General features: G+C 45.2%; 1 protein-coding gene across 2 annotated transcripts in view; it reads left to right on the plus strand.

Moving 5' to 3' along the window:
• Positions 1-2,376: 2,376 nt before the first annotated feature.
• ccnh (cyclin H) overlaps positions 2,377-21,107 on the plus strand; it is a 37,642-nt gene continuing 18,911 nt past the window's right edge. Inside the window, exons 1-4 of one of the 2 annotated variants that reach the window (XM_085989305.1) lie at positions 2,378-2,796; positions 14,397-14,532; positions 19,385-19,510; positions 19,873-19,946. In XM_085989305.1, coding sequence (XP_085845431.1) covers positions 14,416-14,532; positions 19,385-19,510; positions 19,873-19,946 — 317 coding nt within the window. In that variant the 5' untranslated portion in view covers positions 2,378-2,796; positions 14,397-14,415. Of the gene's footprint in view, positions 2,797-14,396; positions 14,533-19,384; positions 19,511-19,872; positions 19,947-21,107 lie in introns of both variants that reach the window. The other variant, XM_085989314.1, reaches the window with a different exon arrangement.

Genomic DNA, 21,107 nt, shown 5'->3' on the forward strand with positions numbered 1-21,107 from the left:
GCTGCTTTCCACGGTTTCTTGCGCGTTAAATATTGATTCTTTTTCTTTTATTATTTTCCCGTCGTGGAGCGGACCCTCTGGGACACTTCCCTCCTTCTTCTTAGGTCCGAACGCTGCCCGGCTTCGAAGCACCGGCCACGCCCTGTGTGCTCCACCCTCTCTCTCTCTCTTTGCTTCCCGACTCGCTGCCCGGCCCCGTTGAAAAGCCACCCGATCGAGCTTCAGCCCGCCGCAGCCCAGGAAGGATCAGAGCACTACCTGCCACCAGACCGATTAGCTGGGAAACCACAGACCGAGGAACCCAGCCTGGCTCTGGACAGTCTCTCCTGCAAGTTTTCAAACCGATGATTGATGGTCGACGCCCGTTTCCCGAGTTTCTTTGGACTCTATTTTTTTTTTTTTTTCTTCTGGCTCCGACCTTCAACAACGTCGTCTGAGGTGCTGCCGAGTTGCAGGTAAGTTAGTTTCTTACTCGTCGCCAGTGTTAAGTCCGTGAATGATTGAGACACGGACCAGCAGGAGTGAAAACAAACAAGTCTTTACTGGTGGAAGTCAATAGTGAAAACTAACAAACAGAGGCTCTCTAGCGCCTTTTATACAGGGGTGGTCACTGCCAGTACTGCAGTCTGAGACCAGTTATTCTCTTAAAGGTACATACACAACAAATTATAATTCGCACAGAACAGTAAAACAACATGGACAAATATCTGTATATAAATTGAGCAAAGAAAGCTCACGTTCTGTATTTTTGTTAACGTTATTCAACTGTAAACATTGTAAAATAGAAAAATTGATGTAATTAGTTTTGTTGGGAAAGAGGGATTTACATAGTTATGTTGGGACTACATTGTACACTCAAGTGTAGCAGCACTACGATGCTGGGAAAGTAGCGCGTAGGCGCTGCACAGGGCACTGGGAAATATCACCCCACACCATGCTGCAGGCAGCCATTACAACTCAAATAAAACAGTAGTTTATAATTACAAACTACCGAGTCCAGAGGCGTCTTTACAAAGCACTACGAGCGCTGGAAGACATAACACTTTTTAACAGAACAAATAATCTCCATTTGTAACCTTGCAATGTACAGCCATTTCTGTATTATTGCATTCGTCTCCGCTTCATCCAGAAGACAACCACCCATGAGAATCGCTATTTACTTTGAGCAGATCAAAAACCAAAGTGGGTGTGATCACTGAATTCCTCCCCATACCTAGAAATTGAACACTCACTAGATAAGCAATCTAACCTTTATGGGGATGCAGGAGAGGTAAGGGAAGCAGAATGATTGCATTCATTTTTGACAATAATCACAAAGGAATCCATTAATAAGACATGTCTCTGATTTTCTCGATTAATTTTTGTCAGCAATAACCCCCTTTACCATCTTACTGCACTTTTTAACCCCACTTCTCACCATTGGCCCTGTTCTTTGATGTCATAGAATAATACAGCACAGGCCATTCAGCCCATTGTGTCTGTGCCGGCTCTTTGAAACAGCAATCCAATTAATCCCATTCCCCTGCTCTTTCCCCATAGTCCTGTAACTTTTCGCCCTTCAAGTATTTATCAAATTCCCTTTTGAAAGTTATTATTGAATCTGTTTCCACCACCCGCTGCGTAAATAAAATCTCATCTCACCACTGTTTCACCAGAAGGGTCGGTAACCAGAGGACACAGATTTAAGGTGATTGGCAAAAGAAACAGAGTCGGCATCGGAGGTAACTTTTTTTTTTACAGTGGTTGTGATCTGGAATGCACTGCCTGAAAGGGTGGGGGGAAACTGATTTAAAAGTAACTTTCAAAAGGGAACTTGATACTTTAAGGAGAAATAAAATTGCAGGGCTATGGGGAAAGAGCGGAGGAATGGGATTAATTGGAGAGCTCTACCAAAGTGCCGCCACAGACACGATGGGGCGAATGGCCTCTTTCTCTGCTACATGATTCTTTTGCCAATCACTTTAAATCACTGGAAGCAGACTGTTTTAAAAATTAATACAGAATGCACCCAACGAGGGTCAACGACTGTTCAAATTAATACTGTCTGTACCCAACGAGGGTCAAAAACGTTTGACACCTACAGAATGTTGGAAACCTGCACTTTTTGTTATGTAAGCTTTGGCAACATGGTTCCCTGTAAACTTTCATGCCAATAAAGCATTTGAATTGCTAGAATCTAGCACACGATAGCACCCTCTGCCTCCCACCCCACTCTGCTCTCCAGCCTTTTCCCTTTCCAGGAAAGGGTTGCATCCTCCCACGGTTGGTTTGAGGGGAATTTTAAACCGCTTCGCATTTCGAGCCTTTCGAAATCCCAGCCGCCTTTCCTCTCGCGAGATTTGCCCGCGCCCGCAGACAGCCGCACGAGCGGTTTCCAATTGACTGAGCGCTCGGCCTGACGTCACGAGCAGGAGTCAGTTGGCGGGGTTGGAGTACGAGTAGAGCGCCGCCGGAAACAGGAGCCATCACCGGGGCCAGGTGGGCCTTCACTTCAGGACTTAGAGAACACAGAGGGTCGGCGGAAATTAGCGCTTTTTACAGTGGGCGAGTTGAGGGCGAGCGGGTGGTCGTGTAACACAGCGGCCGTGACCCCGGGTCGAAGTGTGTGAGTCCCACTCAAACCCTTGGCTGCAGGCGTGTGAAGGGTCTTTGAGCAGCTCCAGCTCCACCTCAGCTGCAGGTCTTGACAGCAGTATTCTGCAGGCCGATTCAAACTGTGTGTGCTTCTGTTCTGCTCACTCTGCCCCTCCTGCAGTAGGCGTGATGTTTCATGTTCTCTCGCCCCGCCCAATAAAGGTAAGCAATGATAAACAAAAAAGACTTACATTTATATAGCGCCTTTCACGACCACTGGACGTCTCAAAGCGCTTTACAGCCAATGAAGTACTTTTGAAGTGTAGTCTCTGTTGTAATGTAGGAAATGCGGCAGCCAATTTGTGCACAAGCTCCCACAAACAGCAATGTGATAATGACCAGATAACCTATTTTTCTTATGTTGATTGAGGGATAAATATTGGCCAGGACACCGGAGATAACTTCCCCATCTCTTCTTTGAAATAGTGCTATGGGATCTTTTACGTCCACCTGAGAGCAGGCGGACCTTGGTTTAACGTCTCCTCTGAAAGACGGCACCTCCGACAGTGCAGCACTCCCTCAGCACTGCACCAGAGTGTCAGCCTAGATTTATGTGCTCAAGTCCCTGGAATGGGATTTGAACCAACAACCTTCTGAATCAGAGGCGAGTGTGCTACCTACTGAGCCACAGCTGACAATAAACAAGAGTTCCTTCTGCATTGAGCCCCACCATTGGGTTTTATTGATGGACCCGAAGAAGAAGGTGTCATTCTCTCACTTTGGTTTTGGCCTTAGAAACATAGAAGATAGGAGCAGGAGTAGGCCATTCGGCCCCTCGAGCCTACTCTGCCATTCAATGAGATCATGGCTGATCATCCAAACTCAGTACCCTGTCCCTGCCGTCTCCCCATATCCCTTGATCCCTTTAGCCTTAAGAAATATATCTAACTCCTTCTTGAATATATTTAATGAATTGGCCTCAACTGCCTTCTGTGGTAGAGAATTCCACAGGTTCACCACTCTGGGTGAAGAAATTCCGCCTCATCTCTGTCCTAAATGACTTACCCCTTATCCTTAGACTGTGACCCCTGGTTCTGGACTCCCCTGCCATCGGGAACATCCTTCCTGCATCTAGTCTGTCTAGTCCTGTTAGAATTTTATAAGTTTCAATGAGATCCCCTCTCACTCTTCTAAACTCCAGCGAGTATAAGCCCAATCGACCCAACCTCTCCTCGTACGTCATTCCTGCCATTCCAGGTATCAGTCTGGTGAATCTTTGCTGCACTCCCTCCATGGCAAGAACATCCTTCCTCAGATAAGGCGACCAAAACTGCACACAATACTCAAGATGTAGTCTCACCAAGGCCCTGTACAACTGCAGCAAGACATCCTTGTTCCTGTACTCAAACCCTCTCGCTACGAAGGCCAGCATACCATTTACCTTCTTAACCGCCTGCTGCACCTGCATGCTTACCTTCAGCGACTGGTGCACAAGGATACCCAGGTCTCGTTGCACTTCCCCTTCTCCCAACCTATTGCCGTTCAGATAATAATCTGCTTATCTGTTTTTGCTACCAAAGTGGATAACCTCGCATTTATCCACATTATACTGCATCTGCCCAATCACCCAACCTGTCCAAATCATCCTGGAGTTTCTCGGCATCCTCCTCACAGCACACACGCCCACCCAGCTTTGTGTCGTCTGCAAACTTGGAGATAGTACATCTAGTTCCCTCATCTAGATCATTAATATATATTGTGAATAGCTGGGGTCCTAGCACCGATCCCTGCGGTACCCCACTAGTCACTACCTGCCACTCGGAAAAAGAGCCGTTTATTCCAACTCTTTGCTTCCTGTCTGCCAACCAGTTCTCTATCCAAGTCAGTACCTTGCCCCCAATCCCATGTGCCTTAACTTTACACGCTAATCTCTTATGCGGGACCTTATCGAAAACCTTCTGAAAGTCCAAATACACCACATCCACTGGTTCTCCCTTATCTATTCTACCAGTTACAGCCTCAAAAAATTCCAGTAGATTAGTCAAGCCCGATTTACCTTTTGTAAATCCATGTTGACTTTGTCCGATCCTGTCACTGTTTTCCAAGTGTTCTGCTATTACATCTTTTATAATGGACTCTAGCATTTTCCCCACTACCGATGTCAGGCTTAACGGTCTACAATTCCCCGTTTTCTCTCTACCGCCTTTTTTGAACATTGAGGTAACATTAGCTACCCTCCAATCCACGGGAACTGTTCCAGAGTCTGTAGAATTTTGGAAGATGACCAGCAATGCATCTACTATTTCCTTAAGTACCCTAGGATGTAGATTATCAGGCCCTGGGGATTTATCGGCCTTCAATCCCATCAACTTCCCCAACACTATTTCCCTACAAATACTGATTTCTTTCAGTTCCTCCCTCTCATTTAACCCTCTGTTCCCTGACATCTCTGGGAGGTTATTTGTGCCCTCCTTTGTGAAGACAGAACCAAAGTATGTATTGATGCGCCATCAATTACTCAAAACACTGAGGTTAAGCGAGTAACAACCAGGCTTTTATTAACTAAAGAATGAAGGTCTAGTCTCGAGTGGTCGACCCGTCCAGAATACTAAGGGACTGGGAGGTAGTCACTTATATACCTGGAATAGTGGGAGGAGTCAGCCGAGGCATGTCCAGACCTGTACCTGGTGGAATACACATACACATACAGACAGGTATAACAGTGGTTTACCACATTCACCCCTTGTTTAAAAATGAGTCCGGCGGGGTGAAGTGTATTTAAAAGTTTGTGTATTGGAGTCTTTCCGGAGGTCTTGTCTGCCGCTGTGATCGACGTGGCGACGGCAGGGGTGGTGGAGCTTCCGGCATCGTGTCCCGTGTAGGCTGGGGCACTGGAGTGTAGTCCTCGTGGGTGACGGTCCAAGGCGAGCCGGCTGCTGGGGTTGGATATCGGGTCGTGGGGGGGGGGGCGGTGGTAATGGGTAGTGGGTTACAGCGGTCCCCGAGGATGCGAGGTCTCGTATGGAGACTGTGTCCTCCCGCCCGTCCGGGTACGCAATGTAAGCGTACTGGGGGTTGGCGTGGAGGAGGTCGACCCTCTCGACCAGGGGGTCCATTTTATTGGTCCTCACGTGTCTTCTCAGTAGTACCGGCCCTGGGGACGTCAGCCATGGCGGTAACGCTGTCCCCGATGTGGACTTCCTTGGGAAGACAAACATTTTCTCGTGAGGGGTGGCATTGGTGGCAGTGCAGAGCAGTGACCGAATCGAGTGGAGCGCATCGGGGAGCACCTCCTGCCAGCGGGAGGTCGGAAGGCCCCTAGACTTTAGGGCTAGTAGGGCGGCCTTCCAAACTGTTGCATTCTCTCTTTCCACCTGTCCGTTCCCCCGGGGGTTGTAACTGGTGGTCCTGCTTGTGGCTATACCCCTAGCGAGCAGGTACTGGCGGAGTTCGTCGCTCATAAACGATGAGCCCCGGTCGCTATGGATATAGCTGGGGAAACCGAACAGGGTGAAGAGGCTGTTCAGACATTTAATGACCGTGGCACTGGTCATGTCCGGGCAGGGGATAGCGAACGGGAAACGGGAGTACTCATCAATGATGTTGAGGAAGTACACATTGCGGTCGGAGGAGGGGAGAGGCCCTTTAAAATCGACGCTCAGGCGTTCGAAAGGGCGAGTGGCTTTTATCAGGTGGGCTCTGTTTGGTCTATAAAAATGCGGTTTGCACTCAGCGCAGACTTGGCAGTTCTTGGTCATGGTCCTGACCTCCTCAATGGAGTAAGGCAGGTTGCGGGCCTTGATGAAGTGGAAGAACCTGGTGACCCCCGGGTGGCAGAGGTCATTGTGGAGGGCCCTCAGCCTATCGATCTGCGCGCTGGCGCAGGTGCCACGCGATAGGGCATCTGGGGGTTCATTGAGCTTCCCAGGCCGGTACAAGATCTCGTAATTGTAGGTGGAAAGTTCGATTCTCCACCTCAAGATCTTGTCATTTTTGATTTTGCCCCTCTGCTTGTTGTTGAACATAAAAGCAACTGAACGCTGGTCAGTGAGCAGGGTAAATCGTTTTCCGGCCAGGTAGTGCCTCCAATGACGCACAGCCTCCACAATAGCCTGGGCCTCCTTCTCGACCGCGGAGTGTCTGGTCTCCGGGCCCTGGAGGGTTCGTGAGAAGAATGCCACAGGTCTCCCCGCCTGATTAAGGGTGGCGGCCAGAGCGAAGTCGGACGCATCGCTTTCCACCTGGAAGGGGATGGATTCGTCCACTGCGTGCATGGTGGCTTTGGCAATGTCCTCCTTGATACGGTGGAAGGCCGAGCAGGCCTCTGCCATCAGGGGAAAAGAGGTGGATTTGATCAGCGGACGGGCTTTGTCTGCATAGTAGGGGACCCACTGGGCGTAGTAGGAAAAAAAACCCTAGGCACCTCTTCAGAGCTTTTAGGCAGTGGGGCAGTGGGAGTTCCATAAGGGGACGCATCCGGTCCGGGTCGGGACCGATGACCCCGTGTTCCACAACGCAGCCAAGGATGGCGAGGCGGTCTGTGCGGAATATGCACTTCTCCTTGTTATATGTCAGGTTCAGGAGTTGGGCGGTGCGGAGGAATTTCTCGAGGTTTGCGTCATGGTCCTGCAAGTCATGGCCGCAGATGGTCACATTGTCTAGGTAAGGGAAAGTGGCCTGCAGCGCGTTTTGATCGACCATCCGGTCCATCTCCCTTTGGAAGACGGAGACCCCGTTGGTAACGCCAAAGGGAACCCTAAGGAAGTGATAGAGGTGGCCGTTTGCCTCAAAAGCAGTATACTGGCGGTCTTCGGGGCGGATGGGGAGCTGGTGGTACGCTGATTTCAGCTCAATGGTCGAAAAGACGCGGTACTGCGCGATCTGGTTGACCATGTCAGCTATGCGGGGGAGTGGGTAGGCGTCCAGCAGGGTGTAGCGGTTTATTGTTTGGCTGTAGTCGATGACCAGGCGTTGTTTCTCGCCGGTCTTAACGACCACAACCTGGGCTCGCCAGGGGCTGGAGCTGCCCTCAATAATCCCCTCCTTCAGGAGCCGCTCCACTTCGGTTTTGATGAAAACCCTGTCCCCGGCACTGTATCGCCTGCTCTTTGTGGCGATGAGCTTACAGTCGGGGGTGAGGTTAGCAAACAGTGGGGGGGGTGGGACTCTGAGTGTGGAGAGGTTGCATCTGGTGCGCGGCGGGCAATTTGGAGGCTGCTGGCTGCGGACTGTTGAGTGGGGGGAGGGGGGCCACCGTACGCCATCGTAACGCTTTTGAGGTGGCACTGGAAATCCAACCCCAGTAGAACGGCAGCGCAAAGTTGGGGCAGGACCAGGAGTTTAAAATTATTGAACACAGTCCCGCCTACTACTAGTGTCACCACGCAGTCGCCGCCAATGTCCGCTGACTGGGACTCGGCGGCCATAGAAATCCGCTGGTGCGCAGGCAGGACTGGGAGAGAGCAACGCCGCACCGTGTCGGGGTGGATGAAGCTCTCTGTGCTCCCGGAGTCAAAAAGGCAGTTTATTGCATGGCCGTTTACCTTAACGTCCATTTTGGATCGAGCCAGTTGGTGCGGTCTCGTTTGGTCCAGCGTAACAGAGGCCAGCGTAGGGGTCGGTGTGTCGCTGCGGGTATCAGATGGGGGGGTGTTGGCGGCCTGCTGCGTCCCGGCTGGTGTCCAAGATGGCGGCGTCCATGATTCCCATGTGGCTGGAGTCGTCCAAGATGGCTGCTGCTGCGGTGGTTCGCACATGGCTGGGGAGGCCCAAGATGACGGCCCACACGCGGCGCTGTTGGGGGCCCAAGATGGCGGCTCGCACGACCCACACGCGGCGCTGCTGGCGTTCGGGGTGGCTTTGGCCTTGCAGACGCTAGCGTAGTGTCCCTTTTTCCCGCAGCCTGAGCAGGTCGCATTCTTCGCCGGGCAGCGCGCTCTGGGGTGTTTGGCCTGGCCACAGAAGTAGCATTTCTGGCCTTGGGATACTGCTGTCTGGCTTTGGGACACTGCTGCGGTGGTTGGGCCGTTGTTGGGCTGTGGCTGGGGTGGCACGGTGCTATGGGGCTGTCCTACAGTGTCCCAGGTTGTCGTTCCCCGCGGCGTCCACGGTGCAGAGGAGTAGGCATCCATGCCCTGGTAGGCTGCGTCCAGCGTTAGTGCGATTTCGGAGGCTTTGTCGAGGGTGAGGTCACTCTGCTCCAGCAGTCGCTGTCGGGTGTAGTTGGACCTGTGGCCCGCTACGAAGGCATCCCGGATCAGTTCCTCCGTGTACTTAGTGGACGTTACCGCCTTACACCCACAGGCCCGGCCAAGCACGGACAGTGCTTGGAGGTATTCCTCAGTCGATTCCCCAGGTTGTTGCTTGCGACTCCCCAGGAGGTGCCTGGCGTAAACTTCGTTCACAGGGTGCGTGTACTGGGTCTTGAGGAGCTGGAGGGCGGCTGTGTACGAGGTCGCGTCCCGGATGACTGAGTACACTCGGTGGTTCACCTTGGAGATCAGGACAGACAGTTTGTTCGCATCCGTTACGACCGCAGTGGAGGCAGTCAGGAATGTCTCGAAGCACATGAGCCAGTGAGCAAACTTGGTGGAAGCGTCCGCTTCCCGACTGTCCAGGTCCAGGCATGCTGGTGTGAGGATCTTCTCCATTATAAAAAATTTAGTTAATAAAATTGATGCGCCATCAATTACTCAAAAGACTGAGGTTAAGCAAGTAACAACCAGGCTTTTATTAACTAAAGAATGAAGGTCTAGTCTCGAGTGGTCGACCCGTCCAGAATACTAAGGGACTGGGAGGTAGTCACTTATATACCTGGAATAGTGCGAGGAGTCAGCCGAGGCATGTCCAGACCTGTACCTGGTGGAATACACATACACATACAGACAGGTATAACAGTGGTTTACCACATGTATTTAATTGGTCTGCCATTTCTTTGTTCCCCATTATAAATTTCCCTGATTCTGACTGCAAGGGACCGACGCTTGACTTCACCAATCTTTTTCTCTTCACATATCTATAAAAGCTTTTACGGTCAGCTTTTATGTTTCCTGCAAGCTTACTCTCATACTCTGTTTCCCACCTCTTAATTAATCCCTTTGTCCTCCTTTGCTGAATCCTAAACTGCTCCCAATCCTCAGGTTTACTGTTTTTTCTGGCCAATTTATATGTCCTCTCCTTGGATCTTATGCTATCCCTAATTTCCCTTGTTAGCCATGGTTGAGTCACCTTTTTTTGTTTTATTTTTATGCCTTGTGGTATAACTGCCTGTCTGACCCTAACCCCATTATAGAGTCCATGATCAGGCGATTGAATGCTTCCCATTGCTTCTGGTGTTCATAATTTGTAAATAACAGCTGGTGCCCTGGTCAGTCTGTGGTCTTAAATTGCTCTGAAATGGCCCAGAAATTCGGGTCGGGGGCTTCCCACGGGTGCAAGCCCCCGACCTGCACTTACGTAGCGCGCCGGCCGTTGAGCTGTGGGCCCGCGTGGGATTCCGATCCTGGGCCGCCTCCAACTGCCGGCGCACAGTGCTTTCGTATCCCGGGGCGCAGTTAGTTCGATGTGTCCCCTGGGATCACGTGGGCCATGGAGAGCCAATGGTAGCAGGGAATGCTTCATTCATAAGTTTGACAGGAAGAGCTGTCAATCCTATAAATACTATAAGCCCCAAAACATCACTAAAACTTCAAATAAATTTATTTAAAAATCACATTTTTAAAATAGCTATAAATTACATGAAATAACCATTTTTAACAATTTAAATTTTTGAAAAAATTAATTACATTTTTTAATGGGGCTAAAAATATACTTACCTTTCTTGAAAGTATTTAACTTAAAAATAATAAACCTGTGGAAAAAATGTTTTAATTTTAATTAATTCACCACTTACCTTGTTAAAAGCAGGCCTTGCGCCTGCTTTTTAAAAGTGTAACTGCTGGAGACTTACCCTCCCGGAGAAACCTGCAAAAAAAAGTACGTTCGATGCGCATGCGCTGCCTCTCCGGCGCACGCGTTCCACCTGTCAACCCCTTCTTTCAGGGGAACGGAAGTGCCGGTTTCCCACGCATGCGCAGTGCATGCACGAAACCGGCACTTTCGTTGGGCCTATGGGTGAGTACCCTGTGCGTACTCACGCGTTGGGACCCGAATTTCTGGGCCATTATGTTTTAGAGCTAGAAAATAGGCCAGCTGGAAACTCTATACTGATTTTAAATTGCTACCTAAACTTTCTAAAGAAGAAAGAACTTGCATTTATATAGCACCGTTCACATCCTGAGCACTTCACAGCCAACACAGTACTGTATTTAGAAATGCACAACTCTTGTAACATAGGCAAATGTCGCAGCCTGAGATAAAAATGAGGTTTAAAAAAACCCAAGATCAATGCATTTTGATTATGTTGGTTGAGAGACAAATGTTAGTCAATACACTGGAAGAACTACCCTGCTGTACTTTGAGTAGTGCCGTGGGATCTTTTATGTCCACCTGAGAGCAGATGGGGACTATTGTCTCATCCATAACTGCACTTGCAATGGTACGGCATTGCCTCAGTATTGCACTGAAATATCTTGAGATTTGGGTGTGATTTTAATCCTACCCACTAGCGGAAACGGTATGTGGGCATTTAAAATCAGCCATGTTACTCACCTGAGCAGGTGGCAAGTACCAAGGACACCTGCCCAAAGCTGGCGGAGTCTTTTTTTACACATGCATGTCTGATCCATGACATCATCGGGACCCTACAGCAATTTTAATGTGGTGGCCTGAGCAGGAAAGGCACATTGAGTTTTCTGGCAAGTGAAGACAGTGGGAATGCAGATCGGGGCCAGAAGAGGTTTAAAATAAAAATGTTTTTTTTACTTTCCTTGTGGGGCCAGGAGGAGTAGGACAACAAGGAAAGCTTAGGCCTCCCCTGATGTGGACTTGCTCCCTTCCCGATTGTGAGACCCCCATGTGATGGCCCTGGCAGCCAATCCCACCACTTGTCTGGTCTTGGTGGGTGGCCTCTAGGCCGTGTGATTTTTCTGCTACTTACTGCCAAGAACAGGTATGTAGTCGGTCGGTTGGATGTAAATGAGGCCTGGGATTTAAAATATCCCGGGCCTCATTTCTGCAGCAGTGGGTGAATTTCTAACTCAACTGCTTACTCGCCTGCTGTAAACTGGTCGAGTTAAAATTGGGGGCTAGGTATTCAAGTGTCTAGAGAGTGGCTTAAGCCCATGATGATCTGACTCCTGCCTATCCTGTCTGGGAAAGAAATAAAGTCTGATTTTCACTGATGTGTTGATTTTCAGTTATCTTTTGAGTTCACCATCAAAGTTGGAGCTTATTGCATAGTTTACTGATCTCAAGTTGAAGTTCATGTTAGAGCCTCCTACCTGGGAACAAAAAGTGTGGCTTTGAATTATATAAAAGCTAAGTAATGTAGCACTGTTCTAGATGTAAATTTACTGGATTTTTTGGAAGTAATGAGCCTTGTTGACGGTGGGAACTCTGGATGTGATGTAAATAGATTTCAGCAAGGCTTTTAATATAGAGCTAGCCAAGTGAATAGCCACAAGGTAAGAAGGCACAGAATAGGAGGCAAGCTTCTGGGTTGGGTTTACAATTGACTAGTTAGAGAAAGTAAAGGTGGCTGTGTACAATTGTCGTTGCCATACTGCAGCAAGCATAACCAGGTATTGAAAGCTATGCAGAAAAGGACAACCAAACTGATACTTTGCTCGGTATCTGATCAGTTCAGAGAGGTCGCTGAGCCTGGGATTATTTACTCTGGAGAAGAGAAGACTTGGGAGATATTCAAAACTGTTAGAGGAATAGATAAATTGAACCCCAATAATGTTTGATATTTCCACAAACTCTAAACACAGCAGGTACAAGCTGAAGCTTAGAAGAGACAGTTTAGGCTTATATAGAGGGTGGTGGATATGTGAAATGTATAGACATTGGAGGCAGTGGAAGTAGAACGGAAACATTTAAGGGATACTTGGATCAAATTTTGGAGTAGGTGATTGGGACTGTCCCGATGGACTATGTAGTCATGTTTTTACTCCTGTGCTTCCCTGCATTCTTAACATGCTGTTTTTATTAACTATTATCCATTACCTATATTCCTGAAGTTTTAAATTTTTTTATTTGTTCTTGGGATTTGTGACACTGGCAAGTCAGCATTTATTGTCCACCCCTTGTTGCCCTGAAGGCATTGCCCCCGACCTGCACTTACCTTGCGTGCCGGCCGTTGCGCTGTAGGGCCCTGTGGAATTCTGATCCGGGGCCTGGTCCAGCTGCCGGCGCGCAGTGCTTGCGTATCCCAGGGGCGCAGTTAGTTCGGTGCGTCGCCTGGGATCACGTGGGCCATGGAGAGCCAATCGGAGCAGGGAATGCTCTATTCATAAGTCTTGACAGGAAGTGCTGTCAAGTCTTATAAATACTACGGCCCCAAAATAGCACTAAACCTTCAAATAAATTTTTTTTAAATCACATTTTTTAAAATAAACTATAAATTACATGAAATAACTTTTTTTTAAACAATTTAAATTTTTGAAAAAAATAATTTTATATTCTAACAGGGCTAAAAATAAACTTGTTTTAAAGTATTTAAAAATAATAAACCTGTGGGAAAAAATGTTTTAATTTTAATTCACCACTTGTAAAAAGCAGGCCTTACGCCTGCTTTTTATGTGTGTAAATTCTGCAGACTTACCCTCACGGAAAAACCTGTTTTTAAAAAAAAAACCTAAGTTTGATGCGCACGTGCAGCCTCTCCCGTGCACGCGTTCGACCTCTGAACCCCTGCTTTCAGAGGAACGGAAGTGCTGGTTTCCCGTGCATGCGCAGTGCATGCAGAAAACCGGCATTTCCATCGGGCCTACGGGTGAGTACCCCGTGCGTTCTCACCTGTGGAGACCCGAATTTCTGGGCCATTGAGTCCACGCAGTGCATGACTAGAGTCACATGAAGGTCAAACTGGGTTGGGGTGGCAGGTTCCCTTCCCTGAAGCACATTAGTGAACCAGTTGAGTTTATATGACAATTTAATATCTGGTGCTGCTTCAGTTTCATAACTTGCCACGGTAGGATCTGAACTCACACAACTTCTGAGTTGCTAGTCCAACACCATATCCCTACACTACTGTATCCATTATTTACCTTGAATATATATAAAAAAAAAAGTTGTATGTTTGTATGAAACATGTTTTGCAGCCATAAAAATCAAAGTATGGATTTGGCAATCGAGTAAAAGAAATGTGAAAATTTACATTTTAACTTTTCTTTCTCAACTTTTCTTGCCCAAAGCAAGACTATGCCAGGCTTCTTCAGTTTTGTGGCACTATACGTTTGTATTCTTCAGTAGTGAAATACCATGAGAATCCCAAAGTTTCTGAGCCCTGGGGTTGTTGAGACAGTTTTTTTTTACTATGTGGTAGCATGCAGTAATTGTATAATAGTGCACTGCTAAAAGTAGATTGGGGTGAGTACTGTGTGGTCAGATGGAAAATCAAGCATCGTTGTATAAAGGTTAATGCTAGAGATTGTGGTGAAAGAATATGCAAGGTTAAAGTGCCAGCTCTCCATAAAATATAACACAAATGTAAAAGCTTTTATATCAAAAAAAAATGTAAACCTTGAAAGTCATGGCAGGCGTATGACGTGGAGTGCTGAGTTCGAGGCTTTTGGAAATGCCAGTGGGATTTGTCTGCTACAATCACTATGGCAAGTTCCTTCCTAGAGATGCAAATAATGTGCTTTATACTGTGTGAAAATGTTTTAAAGTTTTTAAGCAACCCAAAACATTGTTCAGTGTTTTATTTTTGATAACAGGAATATTGAGTGTTCAAAGATGTTTAACAACAGTACACAGAAGAAATGCTGGATTTTTCACAGTGAGGAAAAATTGGAAAATATGAGAACTGAAGCCAATCAGAAATTTCAGTCCAAGGTTCTGGCATGTGGAAAGGTAAAATTTTGTTTTGGTGTACTCGGAAATAATCAAAATGGGGAATTGAGACTTTTTTTTAAACAATGCATTCCACCTCTTCAATTTCGTCAGCCTTGGGTTCCCTTTTGGAATTTGAGCACTTCTAAAGTTTAGGATGACTTTAGGTGGGGTAGGCAATATTTTATTAACAGTCTTATTTTTGACATGTTTTCTTCAAGCATGATTTACATCAAGGTAAGAGTACTCAAATGTAAACCATGTACAGAGTACCCTGAAATCTTCCAAAACCTATTACAATTCTGTGATGAATTCAAAATATTTTTTCCTGAACCAAATATTTGAACTATAGCAATATGGTGCAGTTTTAATGAAAAGTCAGCATCTAATATCCTATGTGATGTTGCCTTTCACTAAACACGAAAAGTAGTGATTTAAAAAAAAAAAAAATCAAAAATATAAATTGAACTATAGAAAATTGTACAAATAAAGAACGTGTAGTTTTGTTGCATGGGTCTACTCAAACAGACAGTCAAAAATTACTTGCAGAGTTGAAGCTGTTTACATTGGCCAAAAAAAATCTGTCTGTCTCTTTTTTAAATTTATTTTTGGGATATGGGCGATCCCGGCTGGCAAGGCTACATTTATTGCCCATCTCCAGTTGCCCTGAGAAGGCAGTGGTGATCCTTTCTCTTGAACGACTGCAGTCCTTGTGGTAGTGCTGCTTCCACAATGGTGTTGGGTAGAATTTCTAGAATATTGACCTAGCATTCATGAAGGAATGGTGATGTATATCCACATCAGGGTGGTGTGTGACTGGAAGGGGAACTTGGAGGTGATGATGTTCCCAAGACTCTTGCTCTTGTTCTTGATGGTACAGGTTGCAGGAGAGGGAGATGCTATTGGAGTAACCTTGGTGAGTTTCTGCCGTGCATCTTGTGGATCATACTGCAGCCACAGTGTGCTAGTAGTGGAGGGGGGAGGATATCGAGTTCAATGGTAGGAGCACTGATCAAGTGAACTGCTCTGTCCTGAGTGGTACTAAGGTTCTTAAGTGTAGTGGCTTCACTCATCCAGGCAAATGATGAGTATCACACTCCTGACTTGAGCTTTATAGATAGTGGACATTTTAATACATTAATGGTGCTGTATAAATGCAAGTTGTTAATGCTTTGAATGGTTAGGAGGTAAGCCAATCATCATAGTTCCCAGCCTCTGCCCTGCTCTTGCTCTTTTCATAGTTATCGTTCAAAAGTATAAATGAACAAATGCACAGAAACCAATATCATTCTTTTGTAGAATGCTTGGAATGAACAATTTCAAAAAGAGTAACCTTGCTTTATTTTAGCTTTTATTTTTATGTTGACAAACACTATCAAAGTCCTTGGTGGGTTAACAAACAAAGCATATTAGCATTGTGGTAAGGCAGTAACATTTGTCAACAATTCATCATTATTTACTGCATATCCATTGCAATATGCACTTGTAATTGTGGAATAAAATTAAACTAGTATTAACTTCACACTAATGACCACTAATGTGCTATGTTACTATCAGTCATGAATGTGGCAAAAGAAAACCTGTTTTCTTCCCTTCCCCGTCACAAATGTTGTTACCATATGCTTCTTGTATTACTTTACTGCTAATGATTCTTGTTTTGCCTTGCTTTATGAATCTTCAAAACATTTAGTCTTTCACTGCTATCAGGTGAATTTTGATTAAACTTGATTATAGCTTCTAAACCAACAGTAAATAATATAAGTAAATAAATAAAATAATGAATGTATGCACAATTATCTGTTTGCTTACTATTGGCATTTTTCACTTGGTTGTGAAATTCTTTGTTCAGATATTGAACTTTTGAAGCAAGGATAGGAGATGTGGGTTTGTGATGTTTTGTACCCCCTCAGTACTCTCATTTCTTGCCCCCAGCCATGCCTCCGCTAATGCTGAACAGAGGCTAGCTACTTTTTTCCATGCAAAAGTCATTCCAGGTTGCCCCGTCTTAGTCCTGATAATGTCCTTCAGCGATTATCAATGGAAGCCTGGGAGCAAGTCATCTTGCACCTTCTGAATTGTGGAGGAACTGAGGAGGAGTGAAGAACGGAGGGGAAAAAAAGTGAGCTTTTTACTTAAAGATTTCACTTAATTGTTCCAGATCAGAAAGCAGTATAAATGCTTTTGAAGCCCATTAGTCCAGTCTATATTTTATTCCTGGGTAGCAGCATGGCAAACTTCTGTATTCAAATATGGTGTATTGTTTTAGTTCCCAATTACAGTCAGTGGTAATACTGAGCACACTGCTGTTTGTTTCATTGCTTGCTTTCTTTCTTGCACAACATAATACAGAAGCCACCGTTAGTTGCTTTAGGCAGGGTTAAGAGAGCACCATGATTCTTCCACTGTGGAATATCTCTTGTGCCACATTCGTTTATATATATTTTTTAAATGGCCAGTGGGAAAGAAATTCCACAGACACAGGCCATTTAGAACAGCGAACAGGAGAGGATACAGTATAGTCTGTCTTGAAGGAGTAAAAGCGTGAGACTTGTATATTAACCAAGAAACCATCTCTCCTGGTTATCATTCTGGCATCTAGTGAATGCTGCTCCTGCTATTTCTGCCCCACAACCCAGAGCAGTAGTTGTCTAATAGAAATTGCTGACTAGCTGCAGGCATGGTACAGTGACAGTGCTTTAGCCATGTGCTCTAACTTTAGAAAACACCTTGCACACAATACAGGTAAATGTACTTCATATGTATATTTACTTAGTAAACATCTGTTGCTGTTCAGCATAACATTTTGCAGTCTTTCTCTTTCACCAAAGTTTTGAATTCTGGCATGAATTTATCAGATACAACACATCTTAGTGCAACTCAGGTTTTTGTCCAGTAGTTGTGAGTGGCACTTTGACTTTATCAGAGTGTACTTTGACTTTAACAGTGATTGCTGAGAATGTTGACTTGCACAACATGACACACTAGACCTGCCTCTGCTCTCCATTCAGAACTCAGTTGGATGCTGCATGACCTTTGCCATGATGTGCCTGCTGGAGCTGCTTGTTATTTTTTGGGCTTGCTTGCTTCTGTTTGCCTGGTGTGGTTATTCCGATTGGTCAGACTGAGCACAATGACTGCTCCCCTCTCCATCCAGTGTTGCTGGTGTTTCCATGAAGTCGAGCATTTTCATTCGTGTTACCCACCATTTTGGCAGATAACCAATAAGCAGTAAACAAGGAAGTAAAGCACACACAATGACCAAAACCACTCACTCATTCTGTTTTTCGTATTACCATTTTATCAACAAATGCACAAACATGTTAAAGTACACATGCATATGCTGTGCAAATGAGTATTGAGCGCACATGCCCAACTAATTTTTTAATTTATTAATCAAAATCCAATTGGCCACCTGGATTCCCAATTAGCCACATATGGCAATGGCTAACTTATTGGACAACACTGACCCAGGGGACTTGATTCCCCTTTGTTGGCTAGCTGCATGGTGGTGTGGTATGAGATGGCTGTCTGCTTCTCGTCTCTACTTCCCATTCTGTGGCTGGCTGCTCTAGATATTTGTCCCAACTCCAGCTCTGTTGATTAAGTCTCCATGTCTCTGTCATCTGCAAGTTTATAGTTCTAGTGCCTCTAGACTTGAGCTTTTTTAATCTAAAATGATTGCTGTTACACTTAAGATATAAATGTGTAAAACAGAAATTGGCTTCAAGATGTTGAAGAATTGTAGAGTCTCTGGCTGTGGGATAGAAGCTTGCCTCATTGCCACTCAGTGGCAGGAATTGAGCACTGCACTTATTTTTATTGGTCTGAACCAGAAGAAAGTTCTTTGAAAAATGAGTGCAATGATTAAAAAATAGAGAAATAATAAATTTAAAATGCTGGGGTTTGGAAAAACAGCAGCATAGATTAGGCTAGAGTTCTCTCCCTCTCTTCGCTCCACTTCTCCTCTTCCTCCCCCCCCCCCCCCCCCTGCTGTAGAATGGTTGAAGCTAAACATAGTAAAGCCTCGCCATCTTTACTAAAGAGGGAAATATAATGGCCTAGAAATTCGGGTCTCCACGGGTGAGTACGCATGGGGTACTCGCCCGTAAGCCCAATGGAAGTGCCGGTTTCCTGTATGCACTGTGCATGCGTGGGAAACCGGCACTTCCGTTCCCCTGAAAGAAGGGGTTCAGAGGTCGAACGCGTGCGCAGGAGAGGCAGCGCGTGCACATCGAACTTACGTTTTTTTTGCAGGTTTTCCCGGGAAGGTAAGTCTCCAGAAGTTAGACATGTAAAAAGCAGTCGCAAGGCCTGCTTTCTACAAGGTAAGTGGTGAATTAATTAAAATTAAAACATTTTTTCCACAAGTTTATTATTTTTAAATACTTTAAAGAAAAGTAAGTTTATTTTTAGCCCCGTTAGAAAATAAAATTATTTTTTTCAAAAATTTAAATTATTGTTTAAAATAGTTATTTCATGTAATTTATAGTTTATTTAAAAAATGTGATTTAAAAAAAATTTATTTGAAGATTTAGTTATGTTTTGAGGCTTATAGTATTTATAAGTTTGACAGCCCTTCCTGTCAAACTTATGAATGAAGCATTCCCTGCTACCATTGGCTCTCCATGGCCCACGTGATCCCAGGGGATGCATCGAACTAACTGAGCCCCTGGGATACGCAAGCACTGCGCGCCGGCAGTTGGAGGGATCCCACGGGGGGCCCACAGCTCAACGGCCGGCGCTTTGGGTAAGTGCAGGTTGGAGGCTTGCACCCGCGGGAAGCCCCTGACCCAAATTTCTGGGCCAATGTGCATAGGTGTAGTATGTGCCATTTGTTTGTCTTGATAATGCTTGCTTTGGTTTTCCTGAACAGCTTTCTCCAAATGACTCTCTGCCTTTGCTGGAACCTCATGAAGAGGAGGTATTACGTAAATACTATGAAAAGCGACTCTTGGACTTCTGCTCTGCATTTAAACCCGCCATGCCCAAATCTGTGATGGTAAGAATACAGATCTCGCGTTTGCACAGAAATTGAGAATTGTTTTGCGGTTTAGGAACTGATTATAAGTTTTTAACTGTCTATACAGCATTTTTGTTTATTTTCTGCATTACAAAATAACTCACTTGTTCAGGGTCTTTTTTAAAATGATCCCATTAACAAAAAGTACTAGAACAATGTTTTAAAGAATGTGACTGGGTGCAACATACTACAATTTAAAAAAAAATAACATTATATTGGTGCTGTAAAAGGTCAAAAGTAGTTTATCAAAAACTATACTTGTACAAGATTGTTTAAATGAAAGTAATCTGTTGTGTGTATATAATGGATTTTGAGAACATTTTTATATTTCTTTTGTTTAGGGTACAGCAAGTATGTATTTCAAGAGATTTTATTTGAATAACTCCTTAATGGAATATCATCCAAGGACTATTATGTGAGTTTTTGGCCGATTGAGTTGCTGTTGCCACAACTGAGTTGTACTAACTTCTCATGATAACTGATAATTTTATAAGAGCTGTTAATGCAGTCCCATTTTATTATCCCTATATTTTATCCATGGCAAGATATTCTAACATTATCAAAATCTAACATTAATAAATTACAGAAGCTCTTTCCAGATTACCAGTCATGGTCACTGTAGTTGACAGTATAGATATGCAGTTTTTTGGTTTTATAGAAATAAATTGTAATGAGTATTTTAAAAATGAGCCTTGTGTTAACTCCTACTTTGTAATTTAATGTTGTTGCTGCTGTTCAGACCATTTAATTTTGTGTGACATGAGAGTTTCTGGGAATTGACTGTCCAGAACGGGTACATGTGTTAAGAATAAAACCAGAAGTGTGTTGGGAAGTGTTTCTAGGTGGACTTGATAGTACTCAAGGTTATAGAGCTATGAAGCAATTGGTGACACTCACTTTATGGAAGGAAGAGTAGTTCCTGGAGCACGTGTTGGAGGTGCTAGTCACCTCTGTAGCTAGAGAGCTATAGTGAGGAAGGGAAATGGGTGACAATCTGCGTGGGTGGGGGCGCGTGTGGAGGAAGGGGGTGGCAATGGAACATGTTTTTAAAAAAAAAAAACCTAGACCCATCTTTTTCTTTACTTGTCCCTTTGCCACCCCCTTTTGCCTTGCGCCATCATCCCTTTTGTCATTTAATCATGCCTGCCTTCCACCCGATCACCGACCTTCCCTTTTGTTCTTTCCTCCCCTCCCCCTTTGCTTACAACCTGTTACAATTCTAATTTTACCAGTTCTGATGAAAGATCATCGGCATAAAACAATTCCAATAGCCACCTTCTGTTTCTCTCTCCACAGTTGCTGCCTGACCTGAGTATTTCCAGCATTTTCTGTTTTTATTTCAGATTTCCAGCATCCACAGTATTTTGCTTTTATCAGGAAATGGAAAATGTTCACCGAGTATATTCCAGTAAGGGAGGTGGAATGTGTCCAAGGCTCAGGTTCTATGGCTGAGAAAAGAAATTAGATAACATTTGAAACTTAAGGATTTAGTGCTTAGATGTAATATCTCCAAATTTGCAGATGACACAAAGCTGGGTAGGTGTGTGTGCTGTGAGGAGGATGCCGAGAAACTCCA

This window comes from Somniosus microcephalus, chromosome 1 (genome assembly GCF_052327205.1).
Source record: "Somniosus microcephalus isolate GS21.2 chromosome 1, FLI_Smic_1.0, whole genome shotgun sequence".
Lineage (NCBI taxonomy): Eukaryota > Metazoa > Chordata > Chondrichthyes > Squaliformes > Somniosidae > Somniosus > Somniosus microcephalus.